An 18,100-nucleotide genomic window follows, 5' to 3' on the forward strand; every position below is an offset into this window, starting at 1 on the left:
TTGCCAACATGTCTTTAACAATGAAATAGACCTCTTTTGCAACTTGTACACTATTATCATCATTTTTAATGGTTGTCATCTAGACTAATGGGACTTTTTGGCAGATCTTTACATAATTCTTTTCATTTCAAAAGTGATTTTGGTGGGTCTATAACACCCAAAAAAAATGAAAACAATAAGAATAATGTAAAGGTCTTGACCTTTGAGGGATCGCAATTGGGACCTGATAACACTTGCACAAAACATCCAACACTCCAAATCAAATTCAACTTTGAAACCCATGTTACACAAAATCATTCCTAACAAAAGTTCTACATTTCGAGTCAGGAACCCATGGTGGCATCAGATTGGATAACATAAATTCAATCTCATACTGATGACTATGTGCAAACGATGCCAAAGAGGGTGTGAAAAACTCAGCTTTAACACCAGGGTGATAATTTCATTTACCTACAATGAAAGGGGGAAAGGGAGGGAGGGGGAGAAGACACGAAATCACCTAAATATAATTAACAGATAAAAGAAGACGGAGTTAAAGCCAGTAAGAAAAGCTAATCTAGGATATATGCTTTAGACTCTGCCTGTTAGAATCTGAAATCAGCCATGGAACACCAAGAAGACAATCAGCGCTCTAGTTTTGAAGCATCTTTGAACCGGAGTTAGGCCCCCAGCCCATAGGTGTATACATTTGCATATTATGCATGGGATGATTGGAATTGCCATAAGATCCCATTGTCCTGTCAATGTGATTACTACCATTCTCCTCAGATCCATCACTTGAAACCTCCTGTGAGGGGGGACTTTCAGCAGCCGGTAGTGCTGGTGCAGCAAAGTTCAACACATTAGCGTGAGGAACTGAGGGCATGTACTTTGTCTTTTTCCCATTTGCAATGAAGCTACCGACAATTATCTGACAACAGCTTTCGAGTTAGGATGCATAAAAATGAATTTCCCTAAATGGTTGAAAACATACGAACACAAAAGAAATGGTATATCACTATAATTTAAACACACCCCCGCCGGATGTTGACAAACACAAAATTTCTGAAGTTGAGCTGACAGAAGATGCGTCTACAAGAATCACTCCCCTCAAAGAAAAGAGAAGTATAAAAGGGGATGTATCTGACACAGCATATCAATTGGTATACTATTGCAACCTAGCATGGCAAGATAGGCAAACTACTTGGTCCTACAATATGCTGTTTAGCAGTCACCAAAACTTTATGAGAGAGTGCAACTGTTACATAATAATTATAGGCATTGTCAAACTTCTTGCACTGAGGCAAATCACATATGGAAAAGAAGATATCAAGACATTATTCCTCTACAAGAGTACAGAATCACAAAAGGAAAATTTGAACCAAAAGGTGCTTGAATATAGATTAGGTTTATAATTTTAACTAATACTTCGTATCATCTTCAAGCATTGAACTAAACTTCACATGGTAAGAAGAATTTGAATATAATCATGTAGCCACAAGGTACAAATCACACACAAGGCACAAGCAAAAGGCCGAATAATATACACAGGAATGTACATCTTCCGTTTCATAATAAATGCCCCAGTTTGACTTTTGCATACAACACTTGTACCAATGTTTGTGGTACATATAAGATCAGATGTGAGTACTTGTTAGAAACGTATTAGAGTATAGTTTCTGAATATCAATTTTTACTCATCTATTCTTGTTAATAATTAAAGATATTATTGTTTAAACTTCTGCATTGGTATATGCGCCAGTCAAACTTGGGGACTTATTTAAAAAAGAGTGAGGTGGAGGAACAATGAACATGACAGAGATATAAAAGAATGTGGATACCTGAACAGGAGAGGCAGCCATCAGCATCCCGGCAACACTACCACCTAACACTCGGCCATCTGAGCCAGCAAGAGATACACTCAAGCCACCTGATCGCACTTGGCCACCAGTATTCTCTGAGAACAGGAATGAACCTGACAGAGAAATAATTTCAAACCGTCCCTGCAACACATGTATCACAACTACATCAGTAAGAGAAATAGAAAATGCACCCCAAAACAAGCAGTAAATTACCCGCATAAAGTGTGAGAATATCAATCCTATCTAAACCATGTAAAAAATTTCCCATGAGAGGAGTCTAAACAGTGTAATTAAGTGCAAAATAATCAATATCAAAAGAACATACAAAGACATTTAAATCAAGAACCCAGAAGATAATCAATATGAAGATCTTCAAGCAGGTCTGGATGTCTATGATGAGCTGAAAACCAGTTTTTACATACTCATAAATCTAAGTAAAATGGGGCAATATGCATTAAATAATTGTAAATTTCTGCTAACCATGAGTTAGCAGTAATCAAGAGTGTAAATCAAAGTTAAACCATGAATTTGAGTAATTTAACAAAAAATTGTAATCAAGAGTGTAAATTAGTGTTGATTCATGAATTTGAATAATACAACAGAAACTGAAGAGAACCAACATCAAAGCCTTAAGAATCAAGGAGAGGAAAAAGAAGAAAATGGAAAAAATATCCACGTGCCTGACTGATCAGTGATCACTCGACACCTAAAATGCTAAAAAATGTGTTTGGACATCCAAGATTTACATGGTAGGGAAATTATGTCAAAAAACCTCTTCATTGCAGCAATTATTTTCTTTTCAGCTCATTAAGCACAAGTTAAAAATTAAATAAATAAAAAAATCTACACATAAAAATCTGTAAAAGCTACAAAGATACTAAGCATAAAACTCTCAAGATACAAGAAGAAAATGTCTTGACCACAGAGGTATTTTATCCCAAAATAAAACACTTATGCGTGGATCATGTAGAGATATAAATGCTTCTAAATACATTTAACTTAAAAGAAAAAAGGTACAGCAACATATATCCATGCAGCAAAATACCAGAAAGAACGTAAATTCACTTTGCATATCAGTTCACAATCAATCCATGATTAATGTTTCGGGTTTCCAAGAAGGTTCCATAAGAGATAAGAAGAAAAATAGGACATTTCAATCTGTTTACTAGCTTCATTGTAAAATTCCATCCTTTAAAAAGAGTTAATGGACCCTTATATAGTTGTCAACGTTCGTCCTTACTACAATTTTTACCAAAGTTCATCTCAATGTATTAGATATACAACATCCAAAGTGAGCAAAAAGAAAAGAAAGGAGACCAAAGTTTTACTTCTTTAAATTCAAAAGGCCAACCAAGAGCCACTCTGCAACAAACTTTCTACATTGTACCTGAATTCAAATAGATCCCACACACATAAAAAGACCTCCATAGAACATAAAAACCTTGAACTTGAGAATACAAGATTACAAGACACTCAACATTGACCAAGGGAATACTCAAGCAAAGCTCAAGAAAGAGACAAATTTTGATTAAAAGCCATCTTCCTCTATAAATTACCCCAAAATCAAAGAAAAACTGCAAGAGAGACTGGAAGAGGAAAATGGAAAATATATCGTATATAAAAAAACTACTCTGTATCAAGAATGCTAACTTGCTAAATGAGGAGCATAAACCTTGGCATAAAAATGATAGACAAAAAAGAATATTTCAAATGCATTCGAGACCAATATGAACATGCCACAACAATGCATCAGAAATAGAAGATAGAAGTTCAGCACAGGTATATGAACAAGATGTAACAAAATTCAATGGAGGAACCAAACTTTTTCATGACTATCTGTAGGGAAGGATATGAAGGGAAAAAGTACAGTCAACTCAAACTATGTTTGAGCATATGAAGTCTCTATCTTCCAGTCAGACCACAAGAACAGAATAGGTATGCTTACTAAAGTCTAAGATACTACAAAATACCAACACTTTCTAATAATTTACTTCAAAGTTCAAAATTAAAAACTTTAAGCACATTCGTTAAGAACCACAAGAGGTCAAAGTTTCACATAGGAGCCATATGACAGCTACTTAAAAAGAGAAGAAATATGTTACAACATGGAAGAGATAAGATTTTAAAAAAAAAAGGGAAGAAAAAAAAAGGGTCAGTGCACACCTCATAGTTCACAACACCTCCAGACATTGCAGGTTGTCGAAGGCTCACATTGCAAACGGAGCCATTAGCAGAAAGCACACAAACTGTACGTGGTCCCTGCTTGGAAAAGGCTACAATCTTGGATGCAATGTCCTGTGATTGAAAAACAACAAAAATGGTATAATAAATATATAGTGCCAAAGATAAGCATTGCTTCTATTCATGCAATAGTCCATTTTGGACAAACCAAATCCATAAGTTACTGTAGCTTCCGCAGAGTGAAGCAACCTAAAATCATCATTACTTCTGTAGCAGCTGTTTTCTATGAAAGAGCAAACATGCTTAAAAGATGCCATCCAACAACATAAATTTTCACGTGAATGTTGCAGAAGAATACATGTAGTCATTAAAGTTTGTGTCCTTGCAAAATTGAGTAAATTACAGATAACAAACCATGAACATAATCACAGATTTAAATAGACTGGTCACTGGTGTTCTAGAATTAGTACATTGAGTACAAAATTCAGCTAATGTCTTGGTTTTATTATGCTTATCCTAATGTTGCTCTTCTTAAAATAAAGTAAAATGGAAAAGACTCAACAGGAACACCTTTTAGTAGCAATGCATTATTGGCATATTGGCATAGAGTGATAGTCAGCATTTAGGACAACCAATTTGAGACACCAATATAGAGAGAGAACAAACGCTATTAAACAATGTGGACATTTAGAAGAACTGAACAACCAGCCAGTATAAGCTCAATTCATAGATAGACAGTTAGACACAGCAAAAAGAGAGCACCTAAAGAATAACCCATTCAATGAAGCTATCTTTGACTATACAGCATTGTCTGCACATTAGAAATCGACACATAATCTTAATGAGCTCATAATTTAATCTAGTAAATTCACATCTAATGCAGAAGTTTTCAGAATTTTCCAAACAGCCCATAATTTTCAGCCTAATAACCCAAAATAAATGGTACATTGGTACCTTTACCATTTTTTAAGAAGGCCCATTGGAAAGACTTGCTTGGAAGGCAAATTTCTGGATATTATCGAGTTTCTAAATACCAAGCCACCAATTCATTTATCATTACAGGAAATGGAACTTGGTATGTACACACACTTTTAAACATGCAAAAGAAAATAAATAGTACATATAGCATCAATATCAGCATTATCTTAATTCACTATGTCTCTAAAAAAAAGGTCTAACCTAGAGCAAGGAAAGGTAACTTAAGTCTACACAGCTTTTTCACCTTATATTTTGAAACAAAGGAAGTAGGAAGTACAAAACAATGCTATAAAGCCCAAACAAAAACACTTTAATCACATATCTTCAAACACAATAAATAACCAATTTGAATACACAATGACACGATGTGGGGTAGGAAAGACTAGTAAATAATATTCTACCTCCAACCCTTTGTCCCATCAAGGATCACCCAATTTCCATTTTAGTAAGTCCCAAACTTCCAAAGGATTGCCCAATTCCTTTGAAGGTCTTCCACTCAATTAAAACTATGAGCATTTCTCTCTTTCTTTCTTTTTTTTTTTAACTCTTTCAATGTCCGCATTCTTTCTCGTCAAAAAAGAATGAAAAAAAAAAAGAGAAAAAACTAATACTTTTATTAGTTTTTCTATCTTCACTCAATGGCCCAACAAACTGCATTTCCTTAATCTATGTGCCCAAATGAAATAGGCAATTTTTTTGTGGAATTGAAAGAGTAGTATATAAAATATTTTCAATATACACTTTGAATGTATGAAATTTGAAGCAGACTAAGGAAGGCTTTAAACATAGCAATTAAACTAAAGTTAAGATTCCAACAATTAAGCCTTATACATTCAGTACATACTTTTTAAATGAGAAATAGCACAGATTTATAATTAGATATTGTGACATTTTCGTGCACATAAATCACTATCATTTCCATATAGCATTAATTAACTCAAACTAAGTGAGCCATTGGCATTTAATATGATCATAAAGGGCACAAGATGCATAGAAAACAAGAGTAAGTATACCATGATTAACAACACATTTAACAATCAACTATTCAGATCACAATTCAATAATCACACCCAAATTACCATTTATCAAGTGTCACACATACCTCCCCGGAGTTCACCAAGATAACGTGCGGCGTAAAACCAACCCCACAGTTACCTGCCCAGAAGCAAAAACAAAGGATCAAACAAGTGACAATCATCAAAATCTCACATTAACAATACCAAATTATATCAGCAAAAACTCAAAACTAACAAGAACGCACCTAAAGCATCCAATTGCTTCTTACTAGACCCGGGGGGCCGGCCACGATGCCGCTTAGACGGATTATCCGAGGACGGAGCAGTCCCACTCGAATCCGCCTGCCCCCCACCACCTCCACCAGCAGCAACACCACCTCCACTTCCCATAACAGAAGAAGACATTGGAGTAGGAGCCAATCCCAAAGCAATGTTACTCCCCCCACCATCAGGGGAGTACTTTCTTGGTCTACCCCTTTTCTTCTTCTGCGAACCAGACGAATTCGGATCAACCCCGAACCCAGATTGCCTCATCCCAGAAGACCCATCTCCAGAATAAGGTGAATTTAGGGGTTCAAGACTAGTACCAGGGTTCTTCGAAGGAGGTGGGGTAGTTGTAACAACTTGTGAATTGAACGGAAACCTGTTGTTTTGCATCATAGAAGAAGATGAATTTGGGGTTGCGATCATTTGAGGTGGTGGTTGGTTTGAATTGGGACTTTGATAAGAATTCGAAGATGGGTGATGATGATGTTGTTGATGGTGTTGCATCATCAACCCAGGCGGTGGTTGCGGCGGCGGCTGATGATGGTGATGCTGGTGATGCTGATGATGCTGCTGGTGATGCTGCTGGTGGTGCTGCTGCTGATGCGCCGCTTGCTGGTGGTGTTGATGGTGGTGGGATGGTGGCGCAGAGGGCCCACGAGGCTCCATTTTTGTACAATAAACCTTGCTACAATCAAAGATACAGCCGCAAAAATCACGGGTTTTTGGTGGGTTTTTGAAGATAACTGAGATTACCCAGAAAAAAGAAGAAGAAATTGAAGAAATTCAGGTGGGGTTGGGGAGAATTTGGGGAAAAGGGGAAGTCGAAATTTTGGAATTTATTAGTGTGCTACTGCTATCTGTGAAAAAAAGGGTTTTTGGATATTTAGGGTTTTATATGTTGCTTTTTTTTTCTTTTTTTTTTTTTTTTTGGGTTTCTCTTTATCTTTTTCTTTTGCTTGCTTTTCTTTCCCACCGTCTTTTTTTACTTTTTTTTTTTTATTGGTCCCACTTAATTGATTTAAATTTTCTGATTTTACGGAGTAGTTTTTAATACGAAGTACCGTATATAATTTATACGTTATACTGTACGGAGTATAGTGTATGGTAAATACTAAATAGGTTGGTAATTTTGTATGTTAGTTTGGTCGAATTAGCTTATAAAAGTTATTTGAATTTGTATGTTGTATGTTTTTTGTGAAGAGAAATTGTAAATTATTTGTGATAGCCTCTTGTCAATAAGCAATTAGTACAAAAATCAAGTATTTAAGATATCTAGCACCATAAATGAAACAACCTTGAAAAATATTAAATATTTACACTTAATATAACTATTAGTCGTAATCAATTACAAGTATCAGTATCTCTTTAGAGTAACATTGTATTCAATGTACTTAGATTAGATAGGGTGAAAGTGTCTTATCAAACCATAATCTCACACAAAGTCAAAATTATTGAGCAAGACTTGTTATGAGTGTGGAGGGAATCTTCACCCCTAAGGTATACATGATAAGGTATAAGATACAATTTTACTATTAGACCAAGTACTATATGTTACTAGAATTCAGATATTGGTGCAATCTTAAAGGAAGGAAAAAAAAAAAAAAAAAACTTAGTCACTTAGCACAAGGCCGCCCCTTTTTTCTCTTCTCTCTCCTCTCTCTTCTAGGGTTTTAATTTTCTTGGCCGTTTAGGCCAGAAATAGTCTAATTTCTTCGGAAATTAGACTATTTCCGACCCTTTTTCTTTAATTCAATTTAGTTTTTTTTTGTTTTGTTTTACGTTTTGGTTTATTTGTTTTGTTTTATTCTCTCCATCTGTGAGAGTATGTCCCAATTTTCTGGGATTTTGATTCTCATCTATGGATGAGAATTTTATTTTTAGGGTTCTTATAATAATTGGGAAGGTGATTTGGATTCCTATGGATCTGGGATTTGTCATCAACCGGTCGATTAAAACATCAACGCATATTGCGGAGGTCTCAATTTGGAAAGATGCAAAGACATCGAAAATCATTGCTCGAGTCAAGTTTGAAGCGGTGGAGTATGAGCTATGCCAAATATGCAAATTAGTTATGATTTTGATTGTAAAAGTTATGATATTTTCTCTAAAACTGTGGTTTACATATCTTTATTATTGTAGATGCCTTATAGCTTTTATTTAATGATATTATTATTCCCGTTAAAAAAAAGGCAAAAAAAAAAAAACAGACGAAATATACACTATCTTCCTAATAAGGAAATATCTAACATCATGATCGTGAATTCATTCTTCAAATGTATTATATGTTACTCTAGTGATAAATAGACCTCTTTTAGTTTTAAAGAGGAATTGTATGTATTGTAACAAATACATTTTTTTAAGTGTTTAGAGAGCCACAAGGGTGGGGGTGAAAATCGATCCCAAAATCTTCTGAATTGGGAAGAAAGCTTTAACCAGTTGAGCCCTCGGCCTCAAAAATGTACTTGTAAGATATATACAATGGTAAATAAGAATAAAAAAAAAATGGAATCTTCATGCTCAAAATCCGATTCAAGCAGTCAATTATTTAGTACCTACATAATAGCGGGAAGTATTTCATGACCCTTAGAATTTAGTACCTACATAATAGCGGGAACTACTTCATGACCCTTAGAAGAGCTCATTCAAAACTTATTCAATCTAGTGCTCAACGAAAACAAGAGTTGTGATTTCAATGACCAGAGATAATTGAGAATGTATAGCTTAAAGACACGAAAACGAAATTTGTCAATTTGGATCAACCTTTAAAAGGGCTCACTCAGGACTAGCTCAAACAATTGCTCAACAAAAAACAAAAGCTGTGATTCATCTCCCGATAAAATAGAGTTAGAATATTGAATTTTTAAATCATAGTCATTTTTTTTTACAAATTTGTTGTTATTTATTTATTTTACCAATCTGATCAATTACCCACGAAATACAATATTTTAAATACGTTTGCATTATACACTAGCACAAAGTTGTGATATTATCTCCCGATAAATGAGAGTTAAAATATTGAAGGTTTAAATCATAATTGTCAATTTTTTTACTAAATTGTCGTTTTTTTGTTTTTGTTTTTGTTTTTTTTTAAACCAATCTAATCAATTGCTATGTAGAATACAACATTTTAAATATGTTTGCATTATACACTAGCACTACACCAACCACCCCCTTTGTGAGTTGTGATTGAAACTTCTATTTTCTCCTTGTTTACCTCTTTTTTGTATTACTATGACCTTTCTGTATTTCTGACCTTTTTCTCATTCTCCAGCTCAATTTAATCATAAAAATGTTCTTATAATTACCCAAAAAATGCAAATTTCAAATTCAATTAATTCCTCACATTTGAATCGATAATCGGTACTTGAATTTTGGGGGATTGGAAACCCTAGATCTCGGCTACATTTCTGCGATCGATTTTTCGAAGTTCATTTTAGGGTTTGGATATTCTTGGTGAAATTTAGATCCACTGGTTCAAATATGCCGGTGGCAGCTTCTGCAATCTACTTCTTGAATCTTCGTGGTGATGTTCTTATCAATCGCCTCTATCGTGACGATGTCGGGTAATTTTTCTATCGATTTCTATCTATTTGCGTTGATTGAATGTGATTATGATGTTGAATTTGTGTATTTGGTGATATTTGAAGTTTAATTTGATTCATATGTGATTTTGTTCAACTTACTTGGTGGATTAGTTCGATTGTTAGTTTAATTGCTTGAATTGTTGCTCCTGTTTTGGGTGATTTATGCCGGTGATGGTGTTGATCTACTTGATTTCGAGTGATGGATGTGATTTTACCGATTTAGAAGCTGAAATTACAAATTTAGATTGCTGTTTAGTAATTGCATGGAGTTGTTGAATAATACAATAGGATTGTATCAAAGTGGATGTGAATGTACGCTTTGTCTGTTGATGGTGACCTGACCTGGGCTGGCAGTACCGCATAGTAATTCGAGACAATGCCGATTAATGAATCGAGTTTTGTTTAGGAGTTGCTTATTTGTTGCTGGGTAGCTATCAATGGATACGTACAGAACCGGACTGTCTGTTTTAAATGCTCCTTCATGTGCTTTGTACTTGAGCTAATGATGCCATGACGGAGTGTTTAGGAGTGAAAGATTGGAAGTTTTGGAGTGATAGAGCTGAAGATTAATGAGTACTGTAGTAAAATTTTGAATCAGAGCAGACAAACTTGCTCATATCTCTCATTAGTACCAGTCTGACTCATGACGTCATGTAGGCATTCTGCATTGTTATCCTGTGTCAAGTAAGTTTAAGACTAAACCATACTTTATAGCAGTGACTGAGAGGGTGTGCCTGGTTTGGAAGAAATGCAGAGTAGTATTTCAGTGAGGAGGGGGGATGTAGGTTCGTAAGTGTTGGTTGAAATGGGGGTAAAAATGAAGTAAATTAAGCTGCTTTCCCAATAGGGTAACTAGTAGCGTTAACTCTTAAGAGTAAATATACTGCCTGTTACCCTCTGTCCTCTCTAGCTTCGTCACACCATCACTTCCATGATCAACCAACTTTCCTCTACCACAACCGTTTTCACCCCAGGCCCATCACCAATCTTACACCTCTGACCTCACATCTTTCTGATCTATGTCCCCCCTTCCCTCCCCCCCCCCCCCCCTCTTTCTTCAATAGGTTTGAGATCTAATTATGGTGTTCAAGGCCGTGGTAATCTTTTTTCACCTTGCTCTTCATTCCTAACAATTATTTTCTTAATTGATAAAAGGGTTGAAATAAAAAGGTTGGAGATATATTCCTATCAAGGATGGAGTTGGTGTTGTGGAGGAGAAAGAAAGAGAGGAGTCAGGGAGAATATATTACTATGGGAATAATTTCAAACGTGGATAAAAGAGGAATTATATACCTTGGGTTAATGGCCCCCCAACCCAAACTTATACTTTCAATCTAGGCATGCTTTTGGTGTTTAATCTGTCTGTAACCTCAACAGCTGTTTTAGTTTGTCTACATAAAGTGTGATACCTGAAAATTATGGTATATGTTACTCAATTTCGAAATCTGCAATCTGGTTTATGAACCATCGGACCTTGTAGTTTGATGCATGATTTGCATCTTAAATATTATTGTGTGTTACTGTGAATTCTTACCCCACCCCCTCTTCCCAAAATAATGTTGTTTACTACAAGACTCGAGAGATAATGGATTAAAGAAGTGTTACTTGATAAATTGGAGTATGCAAACTCACTATTGCCCTGAAGAGTGAGGCTTTTGCATTGTTTCTCCTTGATGCATTTTGTGAACGACTATGAACTGTTTTTCTACAGGGGCAATATGGTTGATGCATTTCGGATGCATATTATGCAAACAAAGGAACTTGGTACTTGTCCTGTGAGGCAAATAGGAGGCTGCTCCTTCCTTTATATGAGAATCAGCAACGTGTACATTGTAATTGTTGTCAGCAGCAATGCTAATGTTGCTTGTGCTTTCAAGTTTGTTGTTGAGGTAATTCTTTGTTATTTTTGGGATTGAGTTCCTCTCTGATGATGGATTTTCAAAGAGTTGTCCTTCGTATATCACTCTCCTCTTTTATTTGATTTCTACTATCTCTCTTCCATAATTATCTGTCCAGTCAGCGTTCCTGAAGCTGCTACTAACTCAACGGCATCATCATGAATTATAGTTCACTTACTTCATTCTGATTGTTAATAGATTTAGATTCATCCTGAAAACACCAGCTGCCTCTGATTGGTTGAAAAAATCATGAATTCTGATTTTATATAGATTCAGGCTTTCTCATGAAATTAGTCATGCTATCTCACAAGTCAAATTTAGCATTTGACTTGACCCTTCATCTTGTTAGCTAGATGCTATGATTAGTTGAAGTAGGAAGCTACTTTGAGAAACAAGCAAAATACTAAATAAGACGAAGATTTGGCTTAATAGCTCGTTAAGTAATTTGAGTGATAAAGTTGGCTAATCATGAAATTTCAACTCTTTGCAGGCTGTGAATCTTTTCAAATCATACTTTGGCGGTCAATTTGATGAAGATGCTATTCGTAATAATTTTGTCCTCATATACGAGTTGCTAGATGGTATGTAATGCATATTATGTAATTTATTTTGACAGACCTTTCTGAATTTATTTCTTATTGTTTGTTGTGTCTAACACATGAATTATATATGTTATCATGCAGTATGTATTTCTACTGCCAAAAATGATATAGTAGTGATTAGGCATGAATGTAAAACAAGAACCATGTATAGTTAGTAATTAAAAATAGATGTAAAGTTGGTCTTCTTTTATTTCAATTTTTTTTGGGAAAGGGTTAGGGAGTGTAAAAGTTGTGGATTCTATTCATAGATGTATCATCTTGAAATATTGTAGGGGCACTGTTTTTGATGCTATAGTCGATGACTTCATAGAAACTAGAATGGAAAGATTTAGCAGTGATCATGAATATGATTATAGCTACTTTCTTACCAAGCTAATAATAAGAGCAGCGGTGTATTGCACAGGTTCTCATAAGTATCTTAGCAAATCAACTTAAGCGTAGTGGATGGTGGGATGCATGTTGTAGATATGAATGCATTCCTGTGCTCATATATCTGACTTTATACACTGGTTTGCTCATTGAATTTTGCAAAATCATCTTACCTTATGCTGTCTTTTTATGGTGTTGCCGTCACCTGTTCTTATATTTCACAAGCCATCGTACAAAATTCATTTATATTATTATGCTCTGATATTTTCTAAATTGCAGAAATTATGGATTTTGGTTACCCACAAAATCTTTCGCCTGAAATTTTGAAGCTTTACATCACTCAGGAGGGAGTACGTTCACCCTTCTCATCGAAGGTATGTATTTTATCTGTTTGATAATATTATTTGATAGCTATGTTTGACTTTTGCCTTTGACAAAGGCTTATGAAGATTTCCGGATGTTATGTAAATTTTTTTTTTTTTCTTGTTTGTTCTTTGTTTCCTGTTGTTTCCATAAATCTAGCCTGCCGATAAACCAGTGCCAAATGCAACGTTGCAAGTTACAGGTGCTGTCGGCTGGAGAAGAGAAGGTCTCATGTACAAAAAGAATGAGGTTATATAAGTTTGTCTTGTCAGTGTGTTAGATATCACAAATTTAGTCTATTGTTTAATTATTTTTAGCATTCCCCTGCAGGTGTTCCTAGATATTGTGGAAAGTGTCAATCTTCTTATGTCTTCGAAAGGTGGGTCAGGGTCCCCCCACTCTCCCTTTTATGTGCATATGTGGGATTGGGGTTTTTGACAGTGTCTGATTATGTAGTGTTTTGTAATCCTTATTGATTTTTACAGGTAGCGTGCTGCGTTGTGATGTTACTGGAAAGATTCTTATGAAGTGTTTTCTCTCTGGAATGCCTGATTTGAAGCTGGGATTAAATGATAAAATTGGTCTTGAAAAGGAGTCACAGTTGAAAGCACGTCCCGCAAAAAGGTAGCTTCTGTCAATCAGTCTTCTTTCTTATCATTTGTCTGCCTGAGATTACAGTTAGTTTTTCACTCTTATTAACAATCTACTGTATTAATTTTGTTTTACCCCTTGACCAATCTTATGCTAGTTTTGTCTCTTGTTAGAAATAGCTGTTACAACATACCATATTTGCCATGAAATTTTATTACTTTGGTCTTTTTTATTTACTATTCACAAATTATACTTTAAATAGTTTTTGTGATTTATAAATATTGATAACACATAGTCATGTGGGATAATGTCAGAATCATCTTAATGTATATTTTCATAATATTAGCTTTTTATAACTTTTACTTATGATAATTAGAGATTTAATTGTTGAACCTGTGTGTCGGCAAACTTGATGAAAGAAACTGTGTCATTTAAAAAAGAATGGAGGAAGTACTATATTTTCTTAATGTGCCAATTTGCCATTGCCCTAGATCATCATCCCTCCACTTTGCTTACTATATACGCAGTGCGCCAATGCTGGGTTAGATTAGGTCTTGAGAATCATGACTTCTGAAAATTGCTAGCAAGGTCACCAACTTGTTCAAAGTCATATCCAAGCACTAGTATATGTATCTTGAGGAGTAAGTCAAAACGAAAGCTTGTAGGATAAAATTTCATATTTAGATCTAGGGAAAAAAATTCAAATTTTGGTCCTAATGCAGTTACTGTAAATGCTGATTGGAAAGTTACAAATCATAACATAACTGAAACTATAAAGCTGAAATGATTTAAAATTACCGCCAATTCAGCCAAAGAAAAGCTTTGGTATTGGAAATCCTTCTCCCATCAACATCAGTAAAGTATGTTAGTTCTTCACAAAATTTGCAAGATCCATTTGCATGTATGCATAGTTTGAAATACGTTTTTATTAATGTGCTATATAATACATGTACTTTCTTGCCTAATGTCAGCAACATATATGTTTTTACACTGTTCCTTCATGTGATTTTAGAAGCGTTCCTTTGCTCGTTCTTCTTATAGCTCTTGCATAAGCTTTGGTCCTACTCATAGCTCTTGCATAAGCTTTGGTCCTACTCATAGCTCTTGTGTATTAAATTTTGATTTATGGGCAGATAATTATCAACTAATCTTGCTTTTTTGTTGTACAAACTGGGTCTTCTTAAGGTGTAATTGCACATTTGTACATATATTGTTATGGGAGAGCATTGTGTATGGCTGAGTGTCCTGTAGGCATAATCCTACAGTAAATATGTAGCATAACAGTTATGATAGTATGATATTCATGTCTGTTGCACCATGTTGAACTATTGAATCCACATGGGTAGAAGTGTTTATTTGTACCTCAAAGCTCTAGGTCAAGCCCTATTTATTACAAAGTACTTATTAAGCCTTGCTTGTGAGCTCTTATCACAGTACAGGTTTCATAATTCACATGGTTCTGCTCAGATTTAGCTGTAGTTAACTTCTTATATCCTTGTTATGCTTCCTTTTTTCAGTGGGAAGACTATTGAGCTGGATGATGTAACCTTCCACCAATGTGTTAATTTGACGAGGTTCAACTCAGAGAAGACTGTCAGTTTTGTCCCTCCAGATGGTGAATTTGAATTAATGAAGTAAGCCTCACTGCTATTTCAATGAATAGGCTTTTTGGCTAATGTTTGGCTGGTGTGAAATATCTGATGCTGTTTCTTTGTTTGAATTAATGAAGTTTACCGGGTGATCAATTTAAAGAATTAATGATGCAGTCTCTTTATTTGAAGCAGCTTCTTGTCTTTTTTGTTGTTGAATGACTCTTGAATCTAATATTATAATGTCTGCCATAATTTTGTTCCCTTAATGTTTGAGGTTCAATTGATTATAACATTTTGTGTTTATCTAGTTTTTAAAACACCAGGATGCATGGTTTGTTGTATATATTGTTCTATTTATGCTCCGGGCTCTCTGGTTCACTCTGTCTTTTGTCCTCTGTGTAAAGTTGTCCTGAAATTTTCATCTGGAATTTCATCTAGTTGTCAGCTTTTGCAAATCTTACTTTTATAATATTCTCTGCTCCTGATATTTCAGGTATCGTATAACTGAGGGTGTGAACCTGCCTTTTCGAGTATTGCCAACAATCAAGGAATTGGGTAGGACACGAATGGAAGTGAACGTCAAGGTTTGTACAGTTTCTCTTGTGAAGCCAAGCATCAATCTTATTATATGTTTTTTTGTGACATCTGCTTATAAGTCTTAGTTATCAGGTTAAGAGTGTCTTCGGAGCAAAGATGTTTGCTCTTGGAGTTGTGATTAAAATACCAGTTCCCAAGCAAACTGCTAAAACAAGTTTCCAAGTGACATCTGGTAGAGCTAAGTATAATCCAAGCATCGATAGCTTGGTTTGGAAGTGAGTTTCTTCCTGACACTTTTTCAATTTACCTTGTCGATTAGTGCTTCTACCCCCGTATCTGTTTGCATATTGCACGTGCTTTTGTACCGCATATTATCTTTATTCCTCAACACATGAGAGTTGAATACCTTTTAGGACGTCTTCTGACCTGGAAGTGATCTTAGACTTTCTGTAATTGTGGTTTTTATAGACTTTATGTAATTGTGCTACAGACTTAATGACCTTATGTGTTATTATATCATTTATCATATCTTTAACAGCTATGCTAATAATTGCTGTCTCACAAATCTTTTCAATGAGCTCGTGAGTATTTTCTTAACGCATTATAGGCCAATGATACCTTGTTGTTTGGAACCAGATAATACTATGATATAGGTTCGTAAATGTGGGAGGATATTCTTAGTCAGTAAATCCAATGTTAAACTTTTAATTTATCATTGTTTGATTTTTAAAAAATTGGACGTGTTTTGTTATATGTCTCCCCTTTTTGATGCGCCTCCTTGACTTTTCTGGCTGCTCTGTAATAACTCTTGAATTTTGATAACAGAATAAGAAAGTTTCCTGGCCAGACGGAGTCAACCTTAAGTGCTGAGGTAGAGTTGATTTCAACTATGGGTGAGAAAAAGTCCTCAACAAGGCCACCAATTCAAATGGAATTCCAGGTATCTCATAAACTGTTGCAATGTTGCTGGATGTACATTTTTTCTATTTTAAGTAATGGTCTTAGATTACATGTCTTTTTTTTTTTCCCCCTGAAAATATTGTGATATTTAGGTCCAAATTAGATAACTAAGTGTTCATCTTTGACTTCATTCATGCTAAACATACAGTGTGTGAAGCATGTGTACAGTACTGCAGTATATGACTTCATTCTGCACTTAGTGTGGATTGAGAACTAAAATCATTTTACCTGATTTGATGTAAATTTTTTTTTGTCAGGTTCCTATGTTCACAGCATCAGGGTTACGTGTTCGTTTTCTTAAGGTATTTTACTTTGATCAAGTCATTCTGCCGTATCATTAATGATGTGTCAATTTTTTTTTTTTCTCACTTCGTCCTGTCTCTGCAGGTATGGGAGAAAAGTGGGTACAATACTGTTGAATGGGTTCGCTACATAACAAAAGCTGGTTCCTATGAGGTTAGGTGTTAAATTCAATGGAAGTTGGCAGTAGGACTTGGCAAAAGGAGATTTTTTTTCTTTGAGCGCTTTGTAGAGATTTTCAGGAGTTTAGCAGCTGGATGTTCTGAATTAATTCATGGTAACAGTAACTCTCAAGTTCATGTTACCCCTTGTCTGGCTAATCTTCTGCGCGTTGCTCTCCGGGAATGCTTATTATGTTGCCTCTTTGCATCATCGTCAAATCCTTTCCCCCCCTGTATTTTTAGTAATTCAGTCTTTGATAGCATAGTATGTTGATATGATTATTTGCATTTTATAGTGTGGAAATGTTGTCTTTTATGTAAAGAATAATTTTCAGATTTATGGTACGGGAAGTGCAGAGTTTTGAATTTGTATCTTTGTACGCGATTCTCTCCACATTGAATTTGATTGCTTAATATCATTGAGGTTCAGATTTATGCTGTGTGCAGATCTTCTGTTTCACCTGGGGACCGTTTTTGGTTAGTTTTGTACTGCTGTGTTTAATATTTGCAGTTATCTTGTATTGTTTTTATCCAACTGCAATATAAATAGTTTGGACTATCTAAAGGAATTACAACTTTTTTTCCTTTCAATTTCAGAAGTTGCACGAAATTCCTCACTGACCTCTTTCTCTCTTTTCAATAGTATGCCCCAATGTTGGAGAAATAATTATCAGAAAAATCTCCTTTTAATTGATCCTAGAAAAGTTGCGTGTCATAGTTAAGAAAATTGAAATTTAAAACTCGGTTCAAGTTGGAATCCATATTTGTTGTAGGAAAGGAAGATCAAAGGATATTAGATAAATTCCCCACAGATATATTCATGTTACACTAGGCATTGATTATTAGGCGAAATCTCTTTG

At 35.1% G+C, this 18,100-nt stretch overlaps 2 protein-coding genes across 2 annotated transcripts; one reads left to right on the top strand and one right to left on the bottom strand.

Moving 5' to 3' along the window:
* Nucleotides 1–233: 233 nt before the first annotated feature.
* Nucleotides 234–7,486, bottom strand: LOC110730194 (AT-hook motif nuclear-localized protein 8-like). Its single transcript, XM_021909972.1, has 5 exons — nucleotides 6,262–7,486; nucleotides 6,103–6,155; nucleotides 4,005–4,136; nucleotides 1,821–1,982; nucleotides 234–910 (listed from the first exon to the last, which is right to left on the bottom strand). Exons 1-5 carry the CDS (start codon nucleotides 6,947–6,949, stop codon nucleotides 632–634), a joined length of 1,314 nt encoding a protein of 437 aa, XP_021765664.1. The 5' UTR covers nucleotides 6,950–7,486; the 3' UTR covers nucleotides 234–631.
* Nucleotides 7,487–9,437: 1,951 nt separating this feature from the next.
* LOC110730195 (AP-2 complex subunit mu) lies at nucleotides 9,438–17,675 on the top strand. The gene is made up of 13 exons (XM_021909973.1): nucleotides 9,438–9,846; nucleotides 11,579–11,756; nucleotides 12,256–12,346; nucleotides 13,016–13,110; nucleotides 13,259–13,348; nucleotides 13,430–13,478; nucleotides 13,585–13,723; nucleotides 15,208–15,324; nucleotides 15,776–15,866; nucleotides 15,952–16,094; nucleotides 16,645–16,759; nucleotides 17,037–17,081; nucleotides 17,167–17,675. The coding sequence occupies exons 1-13, from the start codon at nucleotides 9,764–9,766 to the stop codon at nucleotides 17,245–17,247; spliced, it is 1,317 nt and encodes a 438-aa protein (XP_021765665.1). The 5' UTR covers nucleotides 9,438–9,763; the 3' UTR covers nucleotides 17,248–17,675.
* Nucleotides 17,676–18,100: the final 425 nt, after the last annotated feature.

Source organism: Chenopodium quinoa, unplaced genomic scaffold (genome assembly GCF_001683475.1).
Source record: "Chenopodium quinoa cultivar QQ74 unplaced genomic scaffold, ASM168347v1, whole genome shotgun sequence".
NCBI classification, from domain to species: domain Eukaryota; kingdom Viridiplantae; phylum Streptophyta; class Magnoliopsida; order Caryophyllales; family Amaranthaceae; genus Chenopodium; species Chenopodium quinoa.